The 20,198-nt window shown below is 36.6% G+C and overlaps 1 protein-coding gene across 21 annotated transcripts in view; it reads right to left on the bottom strand.

The window, feature by feature from the left end:
• Positions 1 to 2,464: 2,464 nt before the first annotated feature.
• SLIT2 (slit guidance ligand 2) overlaps positions 2,465 to 20,198 on the bottom strand; it is a 274,531-nt gene continuing 256,797 nt past the window's right edge. For 19 of the 21 annotated variants that reach the window (XM_030013938.2, XM_030013968.2, XM_030013972.2 and 16 more), the window contains 4 exons: positions 15,267 to 15,421; positions 9,897 to 10,185; positions 5,405 to 5,616; positions 2,465 to 4,317 (listed from right to left, as the gene is read on the bottom strand). In XM_030013938.2, the coding sequence (XP_029869798.1) occupies positions 4,076 to 4,317; positions 5,405 to 5,616; positions 9,897 to 10,185; positions 15,267 to 15,421 (898 nt within the window). In that variant the 3' untranslated portion in view covers positions 2,465 to 4,075. Of the gene's footprint in view, positions 4,318 to 4,973; positions 5,066 to 5,404; positions 5,617 to 9,896; positions 10,186 to 15,266; positions 15,422 to 20,198 lie in introns of all 21 variants that reach the window. The other 2 variants (XM_030013996.2, XM_030014001.2) reach the window with 2 other exon arrangements.

The raw sequence follows: 20,198 nt of genomic DNA, 5'->3' as shown, positions 1-20,198 counted from the left end.
TGAAGCACAGACACTTGCATGCCTAATGAGCTACCGTGAGAATAACACTTGCTTCTAAAGGAGAAGAAAAAGAACCAAAAGATGGGATTTTGAATTGCTTCGAAAAGATAAACTTTTCCTCAAACAATAGGGTTAACTCAAGATAGAAAGATCAAGTGTGCATTTTTGAGAACTGTAAAGAGGTTTCTTTTAAATACCCAAGTTTCAAGCAATAACAGATAAAGCTCCCAAAATACAGAGCTTCAATGCAAACAGCCTCCAACATTCCTGACGCTTTTCCAAAACTTCTGGGCATTTTCCTCCCAGCAACAAGCTCCTTTCCAAAAGGTACCACCCTCCCCCTCATCTCTTAATCATCACTCATCTCATCAAAACGAACATGGTGACATCCACTTTCTCTATTGCCTTGCTACTATCCCTGCAAGTACACTGTGGATCATCAGGTCTGCCAGATTTGTTATCTACAAAACCTCTGCATTCTGGTCTTTCCAGGCAAATGCCTTCACAACATCATATTCATATCATATTGGCACCTACACAGAGCATCATCATATTACGATGATTCTTGTAATACTAAGCCTCATGGTATCCCCGTATGGCAATAAAAAGCATTCTGAATACAAGACAAAATTGTTGTTACAACAGAGCTTAGAAAACAAACTCTATCTCTCAAAGCTTAAAGCCCACCATTGGTTTGCTTAGAACAGTATTTCTATCACTCACATATCCATCTTCCCCAGAAACTTTAATACAGGCTGCAGAATCTGGTTCCATGTGTGATAGTTCCTGTTCTGAATTGACTTTCAATGTTAACAAAAAAGCAATGACTTTTGTTACTGTTTCATTCAAGAAGAATGGTCTTTTTTCAATGCTCTTTCACATTTTTATCATCTGTGAGATGACAGTAGGAGCTGTGCATAAGCCAGTACAAATTAAGCAGTATTCATGTGCTTTCTCTTTTATAGCTTTTAAGAATACTGGCAGAAAAACATGGAACCTGCAATTTTCAGTTTTCTTGGTTTCTAATGAAAAAAGAATTTGAATTGCATGCAGTGTTAACTCAAAGGTAGGAACTTGGTCACCGTACTGAGTCATATCCTTCAGACCCAATGCTGTTTATGCATTTTATTCAATGCATTAAAAGCAGACTGTATGACAGCGATTACTACCGCAGGCACCAGACCCTAGGAGAGAAAACTAATCCCTGAGCACTGTGTTAAAAGCTGCATAACTTATGTTTTTGAATGAAAACCTATGTGTCCGAGTGTTCTGTACTGAACTAAATTCTCCACTGTGTTAGCTATGCCTAAAGCTACAGTACCCTCAGACCCCCATTTCCCTTTCGGGGAATACAGCTACAAGGCAGTCTATTGTAGCAATATTACAAGGAACTTGATTTAGGCATGAGAAAGGTGTCAGGGTGACCCATCCCACTGAGAAAGTTATCTCTTGTCACGCACAGCGGCACACCTTGTCGATGCTTAAGGACTTTCAGTGGTGAGAATACAGGGCTGCTCGGGTTTCCAAGGTGAGCTGAGTCACTGTTTGATGTTAGGTGCCTTATATTCCTCCAGAGGGGTAGGTGCCAAAGTTGTTTGTTGGTTGGGTTTTTTTTTTTAATTCTTGAGGTTTTGTTTGGTTCTGCTTAGAGACCACAAAAAGACCCTCTCTTGATGGCCTCAGGATCACCAGTAGCTGCTAGCATTGCTTGCATACCAGTGCAAAGTTCCTCTTTCTCTATCAGTATGAGGACAGAAAGCTGTCCAACTCCAGATACTTGGTACAGGGATTTTGATCATACACAGAAAAATAATACTGTTTATCCAAGAATACTATATAAGTACTGTTATGCAAAAATGGCTTCTTTTTCCTCAAAGCTACCCCTATTTACAGAAGGTTATTTAGAACTCATAGAAACTGCAAAGAAGGCCTCATGCCAAAGGCTGTTTCATTGGATATTTAGACAAACTCTAAAGTAGACTAAGTAAAATAAATACAGAAGTATCTGTAAAAATTGTATCACAGAAGAGAAACCTGGTTAAGTATCATCCCATCCAATTACTTGAGTTTAAAATATTTAGTCCAAGATTAGTGAAAATGAATCCCTCTGAAGAACCAAATTACTTGCTAAAACAACTGCCAAATTGCCATTTGTATAACCATTAAAATATTAGGATAGACTCAATTTGCCTTTTCATCTAGTGTCCTTTATTTAGAAGTCTTTTGTTAATTTTGGTATGTGTTCAGCTGTGCTTGTAATGTACCCACATTTTCAGATGTCACTGCCTGTAGGTGTAATAATCCCAAGTTAATTCCTTCTTCAGATTTTCAGCAATGAATACACTAGATCTAGGGTTGGGGTTTATTCTGTTTTTTACCAAATATTCTTTGCAACTACAGATGCTTAATTAAAGGCTGTCAGACAATTTAAACTTCTCAGAAGAATACAAATAAAAGCTGTTAATGAAGTAAATATCTGTTTAATTTACAAACATCAGTAGCATTACTGATATCAGTCCAAATAAGACAAAACACACTGCATTACACATGTACATCTAACTTTTTTGTAAAAAAAATAATAAAATAAAATTGAAAAACATCTGCATTTTTACAGGGTACCCTGGGTTTTACTGAAAGAACACAACCCACTATTGATTACCAATTCTACATTATAATTTAGCAGCAACATGTTAACATGGGGAACATTAGGGCAGTAAAGTAGTTTTATTATTTGGGGAAAGTCACAGTTCTTGATAGCACAGCCTTTTCTTCTTTTTTATAAAAAAGGTAAAGAGCTCCATGGGAATATTAATTTATAAAGATCTACCTTCTAATGTCATTTTCTACACGCCATCTTATTTTCTGTAAGTACTGTATATAGGGAAAATTAACTTCTCTACAATTGCCACCTAGTGTAAAGACATTTTCTGTCATACATTACGGGTTCTTGGAAGGTGTCCTGAATATCTGCTGTATGTGAAAACTGCAGATTGTCATCACTTTCAGATTCAGTGACACCAAGTGGTCAGATTCTAAGGAAAAGAAAAAGGGAAGGGGAAGGAGAGGAAAAAACAGACTGAAAACATTTACCCCAAGACGACATGCTACGTTAGTTCTATTGCAAAAAATCCTGATTTTTAAGTCCTTTAAAAAAAAAAAATTACAAAAATACTGGGACAAATATAAATTAATATATATTAAAGCATTGAAAAACAGTAAAAGGGATGGCCTAAAAGGGTTAAGTACAATGTACTTTGATACAATAAATATTTCTCAATGAAACCGAATACTGTATAGAGTTGTTTAGAACTCATAGAAACAGAAATCCATATTATTACTAATTTATCCATCAATAATCTATTTTTATCATCCCCAAAACATTTATATTACAAAAAATTAATACTGGAAAAGGGCAGATAAACACTTTTTTATGCTTCTTTTGCTAACATGCTGACATAAAAGTATACATCATCAGGAGATTTCAGGATTATAGTATATTCTCGTATCTCCCATTTCCCATCCATTAAATGGGACCCCATCTTCTCAAGATGCTTAATAATTCCAAAAGATAAAATGTATTTCATACAATTGTTATTTCTGTATAATCTGATTCTTTCCACTCATAATGCTTCCTCATCCATAGGTAAGTGATTGGTATGGTCTGTCAAGACAATAAAATATACTGATACGAAAGTGAAAAAAAACAAGGCTCATGTTCTGGTCAATGTTTCATCTCTGAGCTGTTAAGTAGAAAGTCACATGTATATATTGTCAGTGTATCTTCAGCGTGTTATAAAGAAGAATCCATGTTAAAAGCAGTTAAAGTTTCCCATCTCTGTTGCAATGTTACCAGGTCTTTTTTTTTTTCTTCAAAGCTCCTCTTGGTTATGAGAAGTCTCAGTTCAAGCACTTGAATCTTTTTTCAAATGAAGAAAAAGTCTTTATTCTCATAATAAAAATAAGTCTGTTCTGTATTTTACAATATATTTCAAATATTTCCACTATGAAGCATTAATTAGTCCGACACGGTCAATAAGTATACAACATTTTCAAAAGACAAGTGTGACAGGGACACTTAGGAGGGACAATTTGTACAGCCACACTTCACCACTTTTTCAACCTCGTCCACAAATGACGACCCGTCAGTGCATTCAAAAGAGTATTTCCGTCTCTTGCTCCTTAGTGGTCCACAGCACTGCCCGGTTGAACATCCTCCTTTACATTCTAGTCTCGATACCTTCTTGGTCGTCTGGCACGCAGCATACCCTTGCTGCTTTTGGTAGTAATCTCGGATTCGTTCCCCTCGACAAGAGATTTCTGTAGAAAACAACATTTAAAATAGGAGATACACTTTGGAAACACAGGTCAAAGAATGGTTGACATTGCTAAGGAAGATGCTGTGTTTCTACTTGCAGTTGGGATTGGTATTTTAAAGTTTGACCCAGACTGTATATTGGAAACTAGTGGTTCTACCAAACATAATTTGATTAATGCTGAGTTTTATTTCCTATACCTCCTATTTTCAGTAAAGCTTATATTATGTGTATGTAAACCATAAATACAAAGCTATTACAATGACAAGAAAATTGGAAGCTTAAATCTTTTCCTCTTTTATAAAAATACACATCTTCTGTTCCTACATTGCTTGCAGCTGGTTCTATTTACCGTAGGGAAATGTTTCAGAGAGCATGCAATTTAATTTATTAGACCTGGAGTTTAATATTATTCAAACTGTTATTTAATACAAGTTACATTCCACTAACTTCATAAATTACTGAGGTATAAAACCAGCTAAAAATGAGACATCTGTTAAAAGTTCTACAACCATATTCTTCTATTCTATTCACATCTATGTACAATACAAAATAAATGCCATCTGGGGTAAGGGAAGGAGAGGGAGAGGGAGAGCTTTGATAGACAAAGGAAAAAGAAAAAGGTAGGGGGAAAAGTCATCCTGTTTTCATCCATCTCACCTGCATAATTCGCTGTGATAAATCAGTTGAAGCTGAGAGGTCAAAAGTAGAGTTTGTGATAAAACTAGGAGCAGAATCATTGGATTTGGCTTCTCAGTTGCAGAAGGCAGAGAAACAATAAATACAGAAAGATACAGCAGGTAAAAGGTAATAGTTAAATATAGTAAAAATGTATTTCTGAATAAAGGCAAAAAAAGATAAATGTTTTCACAGAGAAACATTTGATGAAAAAATCCTCAAAATGTAAACGAATTCATGGGAAAAGTTTGATTTTTCTCTCACCGAGATCAATTCGTATGGTAAAAAAAAAAAAAAGGCAACAAATGTGTGTATTGTGGGAAAAAAAAGTTGGTAATGTTTTTGGCTGTTTATGTTTTAATAAAAAAACCTCTTTTCTAAGACCAAATCAACATGATTTTAAATTTTTTTACCTTTATCACAGCTGTCCCCCGTGTATCCGCTGCTGCATTCGCAATATGGTTTCCCAAGTCCTGAAAGCCTGCATTTGCCATGTTTACACCTGATGGATTGGCAGGGGTTAAACAGCATTTCGTCTTCATCACAGAGGACTCCCCCATGTCCCTGCAGGCATTTACAACTGTATGAAAACGCATTGATCGGCAAGCAGGTACCATGCACACATCTACAGGGGAAACAAGCCCAAGAGAATAAAAATAAATTATTCATCAAAGTTCAGGCTAAGCAACATTAACTACAAATACTTTGGACTGTACTCAGAAGAAATTGCTTTTGTTTCTAATGGACTTTTTCAGTGAGATGCAGTGAAGTGGTTTATAATTGGTATGCAGGTTTACATGAAACAAGCTGCAGTACAGAACTCTATCTCACCAGAAAACAGCCACTGTAGATGTGTTATGGAAGACTTTTACAGGCCACAGTTATTAAAACCAACATTTCCTGTCTACCTAAATTTTCAGCATGCTTTTGAGAAGAACACAGCAAAATCAAGCCCAAATGTAATCCACTAGAATTAAGTAGAGAAAAAGGATACTTACCTGAAATTCTGATTGTTGTATCATTTTAAAAAAACCACATTGTCACTCATGAACTATGGGGCTCCCAGCACAAAGATAGGTCAGGCATTTCCTGTCTGAATCTCTTCTGACCCAAGCAGCGGCAGTTTCAAAGCTGAACACGTGCTCCCCTTTCAAATATATTAGTCTGCATTGCCAACTGCCAGTAGTGTGGTCATATAATGTGTGAGGCAGGTCTTTACTTCACTGAAAGCCAATAGCACTCATCTAGTACTCATACAGAAACTCACACCAGATGAGGTTGCATATTATCACATCTCACCCAAGTGATTAAACTAGCTACTCTCAGTTGAGCTTTGGTAAACATTTGTGGCAGGCTCAAATCTTGTTGTTAGACAAAAACAGGCTGTGAGTTAAGCTCCATCTACTAAGTTCCGATACAGAGTAGTATGGGAACACATAGCTGGTCTTCCCTTGAGAGACAGGTGGTGTTTCCCAAAAGGAGGATGTTTAATTACCTGTTCCTAGGTGTAAGCTGAAGATTAGGGGAGTTCATCTTCTGAAAACATCACCAATGACTTGGAATAAAATCACTTCTTTTGTTCATTTGGTGGCACAGGGTCAATAACTTTCTACCTATAAATAAAGTTATTTTCTTTATCTGTTGTCTTGATACACAAGTTTTCTATCTACATACTGTTTCCTAGGGCGACCACAGTGAAGATTCCTCTGTAGGGAGGAATGCAATCCTGATATTCAAGGTCACAGTCGCCCTCCCTAATGTTTCTCCTCTCTGTATTGCAAGATCCCTGAGGCCACAACCTCCTTAGTAGGTCGTGGCAGCCACCTAAATAAATATATAAATAAATAAATGAAAAGTTTTAGATTAAAAAAAAAAAAATCCCATTCGATGTAAAATAAAATCCTTTGTTTCAATTTGAAGATGGCAAAAATTCATATAAAATTGCATTTTGTAGTAAAAGAAAAGTTCTGTTAAGAACAACATCTCATTTTGAAATTTTTTAGATAACAGTGTATTTCTGGAAACTTTTTGCTTTGTACTCTACTCTTTCAGTACAGTAAGAAATTTGGTAAAATTGAATGCACAACACACTTTAACTTTGACAAACTTGCATTAATTATTAAAACTGTTTCAGTTTATAAACATCAACAAGTTCCACTCATCAACGAAATCTACATAACAGTTCTCCATCTGTACCATTGATTCTGTGCAAGTCAGTCTCATCACAGGATATTTAAATGGAAGGCACAACACATAGCCTCCATTCACATACCCAGTTTGGGATTAAATACTGCAAATATAAAACTTAACTAATAGCTTAAGCACCTCCAACTTCCCTATTATGCAAGAGTCTGTACTTTTGAAGCAACTATGTTCCCTAAAAAATTCCAAATTGTTCCTGTGGTTGAAGTCTGATATTCCAAGACTGTTAGATTAAGGAACTCAAAATTGAAGGCTTAGACAGTATCACAGGGCAGATAGCTTTTGTTTAGTTTTCATTATGTTCAGCATTTGATCTGTTCACCATTTACAAAACAACCACTTTTAGGACATCGGATCTATGAAGTTACTCAGGTGACGCTGACATCATGTCATATTCTATACAGGCTGGTTTAGATATCAAAGCAATCTGTGTCAGGATCTTTGGTTAAGTTCTGCTTGACTTAGAAGATGATTAAACCTTAGCTAATGCCAACTCTCATACTTTTGCTTCCACCTGTTCTTTGAAGCCCTAAATTTCATCTTCAGACTGTACTGAAAGGAACATCAAGCTAAGTGCAAACTCTTGGGCACAGTTTCATCTTATCTAATTTTAGGTACCTATGTCAGACACTGAAGTTAGATGTGTAATTGCCATAAGCTCTGCAGTCATGGAGAAAAAAAAAGCTTATCCAGAAGGTGATTAGACCACTTGAGGTCTAATTTACTCTTTAGAAATGTGTTATTCCTTTACTGACTACAGAACAAATTTCGGTCACTATGCTCCTAAGTCAAGCGCCTAGATTTAGGTAAAATACATCTAAGCTTTAAGGCTTTTCATGGTGTGCAGGGTTCTCTAAAAGATCCCCTACATTTTCAAAACAGAGATCACAGTGACAAGTCTGTTTCTCAGATGAAGTGGAATGTTATACTGTATTAGACGGACAAAATGCATCTGTTCAATAGACAGGATTTAGAGATGAATCAAGAAATACAGAATCAAAATCCCCAGGAACTAAAGAACAACAAACCCCTCCTTCACTCCAAATAAACAATTTTGGTTTGGCTTTCTCTCCTAAAAGCTTACAGCACTGTATACAGCTGAAACAAAACAAATACTTTCAAGAGCTAACAAAATATTAATGTTGTGCTCACTTAATTCTATCTTTGATGCTGCCTGTATCTGATACTTGCCAAGTTTTGTAATTTACTGCAAAAAGCACTCAGTTTGGGTGCTGATGTGTATAATTATAAGAACCTATATAGAATCTAATTTTTCAAGGACAGTTGAAAGAAATTCTTTGGCTTTTCTTATTATAGAACTTGGTGGTTACAGTTCCATGCTATTTTTGACTCCTAAAGTATAAAATGGATGTGATAGAGATCACATTTGTGTTTTTTAACCTGCTGTGACTTCCTTTCTTTATCTCTTAAGTTACTGTGAAAGAGGACAGGGTAAGAAAAAGACCCATAAACAATGAAATGCTATGATATGCCTCAAAAATTCACTGCTGTAGCTTTGGGAAGAGTTCAAAACTTAATAGTACTGAAAGAGTCCATAACCAATGTAAACAATGCTGACTGCATTATAAAGCATGCTAACTGGTGTGTAAAGCTTTAAAGGGTCAGACTTGCCACACACACTATGTGAAAAGATCACTTAAACATCATTTTATATGGGAGTTGGAAAATCATCTTATTAGAATCTCTTAGCAAACTAAGGCCACTGGTCCTCAAAAGTCAAAAGTTATATAGGCCAGAGCACTGAAAAAGTAGCAGCCAAAAGATCCAAGTATGCTTAATTTACTCTAAAAAAAAAAAAGAAAAGAAAAGAAAAGAAAAGAAAAGAAAAAAGATGTTTGGGAAGCTGTAGTAAGGACAGTGGTAAGGGCAAACAGAATGACATCTGGTTGCCCATGACCAATAAATCCTGAAGAACTTTGAACTTCTTAAGTTTCTGATCTTCTTGTGCTGGGAGACCATGAGCCAAAAAATTGAATGTGTCTCTATAGTAAATGTAAAAGATGAATATGCATAGATATCAATACTCTCATATACACATATAAACATCTTTCGCTCACCCGCTACACATGTATATACACAACCCTCTTTATAAACATACACAAAATGTCTAACCTAAAATGTTCTAGTCAAATCAGCAAAAAGAATTAGCACACATGGACTTAAACAGAAGTTTACCATAAAGGTAGAAATCTTTTTTCCTGCTAAAACCTGGGTTACTGTGAAAATATAAAAATATTAGATATATCTATTGTATCAAGTTTTTAAAAAACATTAGAGAATTAAAATAATTGTATTTCCTCATTCTGTACAATTATAAATAAGCAAATAGACTTTTTTTTCCATTTGCAATTTCTTCTAAATGATTTTTGTACCAAGTGTCATACTAACACTTGCATCAGTGTAACTCATTACAGAAGAAGCCCATACAGAAGTATGTAAGAGCACTTCCCAGGTTTTAGGCAGCGCTTCAGTGAGATGTGTGTCTCTGCTCCCCTAAACTGGGGACTCTTCCTCATTAAGTTTATAGAAAGAATATACTATAACCTGGACACTGTTTTCACTTTTACATGCCCAGGGTATTTTGTTTCTTGCTGAAAAAAGTGTGAACTTTTATGAAAAAAATACACGACAGGAGACTTATATGCATATTATACTACTGTTCTGTCTTGAGGAAGGACATACTTATTTCCAAGACATGGGTCATTAGTTTGTTGGTCACAGAGGGGTCCAGTCCATCCTCCTTCGCATTCACAGGAAAAGCCTGACTGGCTGGTAGCATGGCATGTTCCATGCACACAAACTTTCTTATGACAGGGCTCGCAACCTGGCAGAATTCCCACTTGCAGTGGCACATTTCTGAAGTCCTGGAGTTCGCTGTTGATATATAGATTACGGATGCAACCATGGAAGCTGGTGCCGTTCTGTCCTGGAGACTGGCGTAAAGCTGCTATGTTGTTTTTCACAGGCATGCCTAGGAAATTAATAATAGCAAATAATCAATGTAATCTTTGGTACAATTTTCTGTACAACTTTCTCTATTTTTTAAACATTTTAAAAGAAATATTTCTTCCTAATTAATTATTCTTAGGTATTCAGCCTAAAACCATGGGCAATGATCTAGTATTTGGAAATTGTCCTGGAAATTATCAAGCATGCATGTAAGCCAGCTCCAAACCTGTAAGTCTCTAGGTCTAACTGAAGAGATGTGTATAGGACTTCATACCAGAAGCTCACAACTGTCAAAAGGTTCAGATACATGCCTGTTTTTGACCTAGTGCAATTAAGTCCAGAATAGTACATAGTTTCTGAATCTTGGAAAAACAAAAGTTGTTGAAATTTAGCAGCTGATACATGATTTTTTTGTAAGCTGCTAAGACACTCAAATCTAGAAGAGTTTAGTAGGACCAGCTCATCAATTTGGAGCTGGCGTACACATTTCAAATGTGGAATTTTGCTAGTGAAAATTCTTGGAAAGAAAAGCTCAACAGGATGAGGTTCCATTACTTTCAAAAATATTTTTGTTTAGCTTGTCTGAAAAACAGATTAATAAAAAAGCCACTCATAGTTTGCCATTACAGTTTAAAACAAAGATAGTAAGTAATAACAATAATTCAACATCAAAATACTTATGTGTCAATGTCTAGATAATGCAAATGATCCTGATGTTGACCATTTTCAGAACAATTCTTCTGTTGTAGTCTATAATTGTTAGAAGTGTAATTAGAGCAGTAGGTATATGATGCATTTATCCTGTTGTGATCAATTAATCGTTTAAGACTAATTCAGATGGAACATTACTATTAAACATTGTTTCCTTGTAAAAATGAAGTTTCTTTTACTCCTACTCCCTGCTTTTTTTTTTTTTAAACTTATTTCCAACATATTGGCCTCTATTAGTTAGTCCTTAAGATATTACATTCAAATAATGAATACACAAATGCCTAAACACCTCCTGAGACTGGTAAGTAAAGCAAATCAAAGTGTACTGAGCATTAGAAAAGTATGTTTACCTGAAAATAAATATGCTAATTAGCTGCACAGGTTTACTCCTAGGCAAAATTAACAATTTTCATTCTGGTACTTAGTTAGATAACAACCACAGAAAGAGGTAATGTTTTGCATAGTTGCTCCTTAGCCATATAAACTGATACTCCTAATGGTTTTATACAGTCACTCTGAACAGTTAAAGAGTAATGCAGAAGTGCTATGCAACCTAATGAAGTAGACCTGCCTTTCATTTAGAGGTTATTTGTGCTGAACTTCAGTGATTATAGAAACAAACAATATTGCATCCATACTGCTGAAAAGCCCAACCTTCTTTGATCTTATCAGTTAAGTAAAATAGGCTTGGGACTATTACATTAAAGGACTCAGACTGCAAACAATCATTAGTTTCCATTTCTTCAAAACTATTTGCCATGTTCTCAAAATCCAGGGACAAGGCAGAGCCATCAAGCCCTCTTCACCCTGATGTCTCCCCTGAAAGCAGCAATCAGCAAATGCTTAGGCATATGGCTTGAGGTATCTAATAACAGGATAGATGCACTGAATTTATGCATTATAAAAATAAAAGCTGTATAATTCTAAGTAAGCCAATGCAATACTGAACTTGTAAGTGTCAGGAAATTTAGATATGATTTCTGGGAACCATATAAGCATGTATGACACCAGATAATTGAGGTATGTCACATGTGATTGGAAGACATTTGGAAACACAATGCAAGCATATACACAAGCTTTTAGCCTATACATGTTTTGCTGCTTCTAGCAAGTTACCAAGTGTTAGAAGGCCAAAGTGTGTGCAAAAGCTGGTCATAATCTTTAGCAATATTTCTTAGATAATTTTTAGATAAAGGTTCTTTATCAGTTAGAAAAGAACTGCCATAGAGACGATGCAGACAAGTATTTCACCTCGATTTTCAGAAAGGTAAGGAAGCAGTTCCGGCTCCCCTTGAAGGTTTTGGTCACTGAACATCACTGCAGGTAAATTACCAAATTACTGCTCGAGGAGGCAAACGGTAAAATGCCTATTAAATAACAGTCATACAATTACACTGTCAAAAGGAGTATCTCATTCTAGAACCTGCTAGAACAGAGCAGGCACAAGTGAAAAGCAGCTGATGCCCTACCTGTCTCAGAAATAGGAACTTCTGTGAAACAAGGTGCCACTCTCAACTAGTAAAATACGCTCTAATTTCTGAGAGAAGAATGTGAAGTATCAGTGAAGTCTGTGACCCCTTTGAAGAGTTTTTGAGAAGAAACAGATTGTCCCTTAAGATTTCTTACAAAAAGCCATATGATTTACTGAAATCTGTTATAGAAAGACCAAAAAATATCTAGCATGTGTATTCTGACCACACAAGACAGCCATACAGTTGGAAAAAGGTAAAAAAAGAGTATAAATTGGTTAGCCCAGTTTCTGTAAAAATGAAGTTAAATTACCCCTTCCAAACCAACCCAAATTTTGTGACCTAAGAATAACTTTGTGAAAAAAAAAGGGGGGGAGGGGAAAATGAGAGGGGGGGAAGAGGGGGCAGAAAGAGGCGGGGGGGAGAGAGAGAGCACACACCATACAAGGGCTTGCTGTCAAGTCTGAATTTCATCCTGCCAGCTGAGGTGATGCTTACCAGAAATGCCATTTTAGCAGGAAGGTGATAAGAGTAAGTGTAAGCTACATGATGATATAGGTGTCAAACCAAGACTTTGGCAAAGATAAAAATACTGCATAAAATCCTAGTGAGAATTTGAGTTCTTAACTGATGGAAATGTGTGATCAAATTCTCTAAAAATTCTAGATATAGTTGGATAAGAAAAAATTGAATGAATCTCAAAAAGGTGGGTAATATAAAGATACAAGAGTGGAAGTTAACTGTCTCAAGAATTTTAAAGATCATAAATAGATAAACATAGATAAGGAACAGAAAAGTTTAAGAGCTGAATATCGACCTACAGGGTTTTTTTGCTTTATTTTGTAATAATGTGCTTCTGGTAATGGTTTTCATTCTGTTTTGGACCAACATTTTCTATGACAGTGGAAATAATTGTCTGCTTGGAGCCTGAATGTGAAGAACAGAAATAGAAGGAACACAGGACCTCTCTAAAGAATATGTAACTAAGATTAAAAAGACTCCTTCTCTTAGGAATCAAACCACTGAAGGAAAAGATTATTTCCAAAAATTGTTTCTTCTGATACTTCAGAATGGTGATGCAGATTAGTATGATTCTTCTAGTGGAGACACAGATCTGCAAGGTGAAGAAGCAAGGAGAACCATATGTCACAAATCAACAAGTAAGTGTTAGCACTGCACAGAATAAATGTTTATAGTTGGCAGCCTAGCCTCATTTTATCAAAAGGTGCCCATAACAGACAGGGGGACCATTCTGCACTAAGCTTGGTTTTCAAGAAGTAGTAAAATTGGTCTTAGCAGTCATTAAATAACAAACTGATGTTGATAATACAAGTAAGCAAGCACACAGTGTCTTACTAGAATCTAGGACCATCTCTCCTTCCAAAAAATGTGGCATAGGACACTATGTAAACAACAGAAGTGATACACATGAAAAAATGCAGATGTGCTTCCACAAGGCAATCCTCCTTTGAAGATTCATGACATGAAGCAATTTTAAAGGCAGCTCATACATTTGATAATTTTAATTCTTCTCTCTGATGGTATGGGGACCGATGACTAATATTGAATTCTATCTTGTACTTCTTCCCATCTTAGATGGAAGGAGGCAATGATAAAATCTGAAAAGATTTGACAAAAAAGCTGAAGTGTTTCAAGGGAAGAATGGGGATTTTCAGAGACAAAAGTCAACCTTCCCCTCACCACTTGTAACTGAGGCACTTGTTATACCAGTTTTATAGGAGAAATAGACTACTCTTGATGGGTATCAAAGCAGCTTCCTGTTTTGCTCTTCCATTAGACAGAAATCTAAGCAACTACTCTGAGCTTTTCAGTATATTTAGAAAGAGGATAAACACCACCTTTTCTAGAGAAAATAGGCATCTCATGAATGTACTACTGGTAGCATAATTTTTTGCAAGGAGGCAAGATGCTCAAGTCTAAAATCTTATTCTCAGTCACAAAACAGTTCTTAAGAATTAGACAAAATGAAAAAGAAAGTAGGTATTCTTTTTACAGAAAGAACATCAGAAGGAGACTCCTTACATGTCTCCTATAAGAGTGTAAGGTTAAACTAAGTAGAAGATGAAGACTGGTAGAAGATCATCAGTATTTAAAAACCATGCTGAATCTCTGATGATGAAGAACTTAGACTTGCTACCGAGGACAGTAAGAAGGCACAAAGTGGTGGCTGAAGTTTCTGACTCTTTTACCTAGATTATGCAGGCTCATCAGAAATTCAACAGAAACTGCTGGTTAAAACAATGAGCTTAAATCCATAGTTCTACAGAGTAAATTGTGGCAAATGATCAAAAATGTTTCAAATGGTTTATCTCCACAATCACCTACTACCAGTTTTACTGAAACAAACAATTCTTTCTTCTCAAAACAAAACCAAACAACAACAAACCCTGCCACATACTGAGGCAACTGTCCAGTTGGTTCCCTTCTTACCTAATGTCCTAACTCCTATAAGCCCTAAGCAATAAGATCTCCAGACATAAATTATACTTCATGGCTTTATACCTTGCTATCATTTCCTGCAGATACCTGTACAGTGAATAAAAATGTAAAACATGACCGAAACAGGATGCTACCATTCTACGCTTTCTGAATAGGCATTACTGAATCTTCAGGTAGCTGAACAATGTTAAACACACTTCTTCAGTATAACAAAAAGCTACGTAACAGTAGAAAATTACAGAATTTTACAGTGGGTATCAAATATCTATAGTGATAAAAAAGCAACAGGTGCAGTTTGAGGACATACCATCTGTTAAAATTGAAAGTATTGATATTAACTGCTGAAGTTTCATCTTAAGGTGTTATCTCAATGAATGAGTCTCTTACCATGTGTTTATTAATGCGTGTTACCAGAGTAAATTAACTAGGATACCGTTAGTAAGAAGCAGTAAGATCCTCTTACCTCCTACATACAGTGGAGAATCAAAATTCAGAGTGGATTGCTTGGACAAATTGGTAATTATCTTGGGGCTTCCTCCATCAATAGATAAAGACAGAATCTGATCCATAGCTAGCAGCTCCACAATGTGGAAATTGCCATCATTAATAGTTTCCACACTGCAAAATAAACATTAATATTAATTTTAAACAGTGATGGTCTGGTTAGAACAGTTTTTGATCTTTTTCCCCTTTAAGAGTTAATACAGCTTCAGAACAGAACTTCTCCAGGAGTGCAGTCTTGTGAAAACTAGATTTTAAGCAAGGACATGTATGTATGCTTAAGAGCTAACACAATATAATACAATAACCCTTCAATAACACTCTATTAATTATATATATTGTAAATGAATAGCCCTTTTTCATTCAGAGTTATTCCTGTCCTCATCAAATGATGAACTGTGTAATCATAGATGATATTCTAAACACTAGCTGAAATACATTTGCTAGGCAGGAAGCTGAACACAAAAAAAATTTGTAGTTCTTCTGCAACAATAATCAGAGGGCTGGAACACCTCTTCTATGAAGACAGGCTGAGACACTTGGGGTTGTTTACCCTGGAGAAGAGAAGGCTCCGGGGAGACAGCCTTTCAATATTTAAAGGGGGCTCATAAGAAAGATGGAGAGAGACTTTTTACCTGGGCCTGTAGTGATCAGACAAGAGGTAACTGTTTTAAACTAAAAGAGGGTAGATTTAGATTAGATAGAATCTATAAAGTAAAAGAAGATGACATAAAGAAGTTCTTTAATATGAGGGTGGTGAAACACTGGGACAGGTAGCCAGAGAAGCTGTGGATGCCCCATCCCTGGAAGTGTTCAAGGCCAGGTTGGATGGGGCTTTGAGCAACCTGATTTAGTGGAAGGTGTCCCTGCCCACAGCAGGGGGGTGGAACTAGATCATCATTAAAGGTCCCTTCCAACCTAAACCATTCCATGAATCGAATGTTATTTCAAGATCTTAGTTGTGCGCGTGCATGCGTGTGTATCCTACATGTTGCATAGTATTGGGTTTATGTATTTTGCAAGTATGAAGGCCTTAGTTGACTCCAGTGATATATAAACCTACTATTTCAGGGAATACGGAACTGCATCTAACCTTAGTCCTGCCAGACAAAATCACATCACTGGTCCAGACAGCTCCACTGATGCTAGCAATAAAGTAATTTGTTTTCTTTATTAGGCATGGTTATTTCTGTGTGTACAGCTTCTAGCTAATGCAGTGAATACTGTATTCTTTTTTTTTCCTTGCCTACATATACCATTTCCTCCTGATATGAAGACATGATATTCTCCACTAGTAGGAGAATGCCCAAAGGCTGTGTCGTGGTTTAACCCCAGCCAGCAACTAAGCACCACGCAGCCACTCACTCACTCCCCGCCACCCAGTGGGATGGGGGAGAAAATCAGGAAAAGAAGTAAAACTCGTGGGTTGAGATAAGAACGGTTTAATAGAACAGAAAAGAAGAAACTAATAATGATAATGATAACACTAATAGAATGACAACAGCAATAATGAAAGGATTGGAATGTACAAATGATGTGCAGTGCAATTGCTCACCACCTGCTGACTGACACCCAGCTAGTCCCCCAGCGGCGATTCCCCGACCCCCACTTCCCAGTTCCTATACTAAATGGGACGTCACATGGTATGGAATACCCTGTTGGCCAGTTTGGGTCAGGTGCCCTGGCTGTGTCCTGTGCCAACTTCTTGTGCCCCTCCAGCTTTCTCGCTGGCTGGGCATGAGAAGCTGAAAAATCCTTGACTTTAGACTAAACATTACTTAGCAACAACTGAAAACATCAGTGTTATCAACATTCTTCACATACTGAACTCAAAACATAGCACCATACCAGCTACTAGGAAGACAGTTAACTCTATCCCAGCTGAAACCAGGACAGGCTGTCATGCAGAAAAGGCTTGTTTCAAGCATGGTGCTTATGCTGTGTAAGGACAAGCCTACACATGTTACTAGGTACAAGAAATGGCTGCCTATGCTTACCAGCCTCAATATCTACACAGCAAATGTTTAAGTACATCAGAGAAGGAAGAATATTATTACTCAATTCTGGGACTGAATATATTACTGCACTTACATTACTTTAACCCATTTTCCACTGGAGAATTAAGAGCTGATTGTATGGCTGCATGGGAGTTATGACAATGAGCTGTAGTCCAGAGACCAGACATTATAACCACTCCCATGAGAGCCTTTATTTGCTTCAGGGCACCATCAAATAAGTGAGCTTAAGCCTTTGAAAAAAGTTATTTAAATGAACCAATTGTATGATAGCCTGAGATGGACTGAACAGTCACACAGTCAGTTAGCTCTTCTCATTAGGAAAGCAGTATAGCAGAAAGGGATTAGCTTCCTAAATCTCAAGGCAAAAATCAACCAAATTACCTTATAACATCCTTAGTGATGTTTTAATTAACCTAACTGCTTTTGTCCTGGAACAGATCAGAAGCACTCACATGGTCGTTTACAGCTGTGACACATTAAATAGCTTCTTAGCGATTTATTACCAACTCTAACTCTGTGGACTGGCTCAGCTCAATATGGATAAAAGATCTGCATGGTAGCATGCATGCTTTACATAAACTCAGCTCTATGTGAAAGTGCAAACACACAACAGAGCAGACACTAGCAGAATAAACACTTTTTGGGAGTGGGCAGGAGGGGGACTGCCAGGTTCCATGGGGGGAAGGAAAAGGTCAGGGTTCATCATTCCTAAAGAGTGAGGTCTATTCAAGGTATTGAGGTTTGTTTGCTGTGATCAAGCAGTAAGCAAAGTGCCAGGATTAATTTATTTAACACATGGCAATGAATCCAGGAAAAAAGTTGTGCTAAGAAATCAAAATGCATATGACTTCTTAAATAAGCAAGAAACCCTAATATAATGTTCTTGTTCCAAGGAAATTTATGTTATTTTACAGCTTACCAACCTTTCACACAATAGTATTTAAAAGGATGAGAGCAACACAGAACATGCATTTTTATAGCAAGAGGTCATTCCAGGGATGTATAAAACATAATGTGTAAAGGGAATGTGTCTCTGTTAAGAATGATTATTAAAAGCTTCTAGTTCAAACTGTTTTACTGGTAAAAATTTACTGCAGAAAGAGGAGCCCTCCTAGGTAAGGGTGGTTTAAATTAAAGGGGAAATAAACACAAGGCATATCTGTGCAATATTTCCTGCCAATGCACTTCTAGCCCATTTCCCATTGGAGAAATGAGAGCCAAATGCATAGATCCTAATGAAAAGCTATAAGAAAAACTGATTTAAAGCTTCTAGAACTCTGTAGAATAATGATTTGGGAAGAAATATTCCCATATTTCCAATAAATATATGATGAAAACTAGTTTAAAGAATGAAAACTTTGGGGTTTTTTTTGTGTAAAAAACATTTAACATTTAAAAATGGACGTCCAGACAGAACAAAATGCAAGTGGATCAACTTTTCCCAAATAACCACCTCCAATGAATTAATTTTCTTTATTGGTCTTGGCACTGCCATATCTCATCTTGTTACTCAGATTGACTGATGAGTACTTTTGGGATGATGGCTCTTTCTGCAGTCAATTCCCATTGGTAAAGTAGTTCTCATTCATTCTACACAGCTAGACTGCTGTTATTGCTGATTCTCCATATTTATCATGATTAAATCATCTGTTTGTAACTTTGTTTTGTTGCTACTGCAAGCACCTCTGTAGGCTTTATAGCTCCCATTTGACTCCTTTTCAACACACAATTTCTTGACTGCCATTTATATTATAAATCTTCCATTTCAATCGCTCTATTGGCTGTGTTTTTATTTTGGCCTCTGTTTCAGGCATCTCATCATTGTTCAGTGGAGTACGACTTGTCTTACTCTTTTTTCTATACTATCCATGAAACTTCACTTCCTTAATGAAATCTGTTAACTCTTTTGATAAACTTCTCAGTTTTTGTAATTTCCTTTCTGTCCTTCTCAGTGTAGGCAACTTACCATCTTACTTTGCAAACTGTCTACCCTGTTACCAAATTGTTCTTAAACCTCACCGTTCTTAAACTTTATGAGTTAAAATGCTCTTTTGTCTTCTTCATATCTCTCTGATAAACAGAATACATTAACTTTTTTGCTTTTATAATTCATCACCTATTGGTACTGAATCTGGCTGGATGGAGTTAATATTCTTCATAATAGCCGATATGGTGCTGTGTTTTAGATTTGTGACCGAAACAATGCTGATAACACACTGATGTTTTAGCTATTTCTGAATAATGTTTGGACAGTGTCAAGGCCTTCTCTGTTTCTCACTCTGCTCCCCAGTGAATAGATTAGGGGTGCGCGTGATGTTAGGAAGGGACTCAACCAGGCAGATGACCTGAACTAACCAAAGAGATACTCCATGCCATATAATGTCATGCTCAGCAGTGAAATGGAGAGGAGGGGGTGGTTTAGGTAGGTTAGCCATCTTCTGCTTGGGAACTGGCTAAGCATCGGTCTACCCATGGGAGATGGTGAGTGACTGCAATTGCAGTACTTGTTTTCTTTCTTTCCTCCTCCACTTTTCCTTTGGTTATTAAACTATTTTTATCTCAACCTTTGATTTTTCTGACTTTTACTCTTCCTTTTCTCTTTCCCTGTCCCACTGGGGGTGAAAGGGGAGATGAGTGAGCAGCTGTGTGGTGCTTAGCTGCCTACCAGGATGAACGCACAACACTATTTCATAATATTACTTTAGCTATTTATAACTTTTATAAACTGTTTCTTCTAAAATTTTCCATACTGAATGGTGCCTGAAACAGATTTTTTTTTTCCTAAACAACCCAGATATAGTTTCCCAAACTGAAGGGAACACACTCCTACCTCTTATGCTTCTATTAACCCTGCTTTGCAGGTCATGACATTTGGC

This window comes from Aquila chrysaetos, chromosome 1, assembly GCF_900496995.4.
Source record: "Aquila chrysaetos chrysaetos chromosome 1, bAquChr1.4, whole genome shotgun sequence".
Lineage (NCBI taxonomy): Eukaryota > Metazoa > Chordata > Aves > Accipitriformes > Accipitridae > Aquila > Aquila chrysaetos.
The sequence above is the reverse complement of the archived record's forward strand: the minus strand, read 5'-3'. Positions and strand labels throughout refer to the sequence as shown.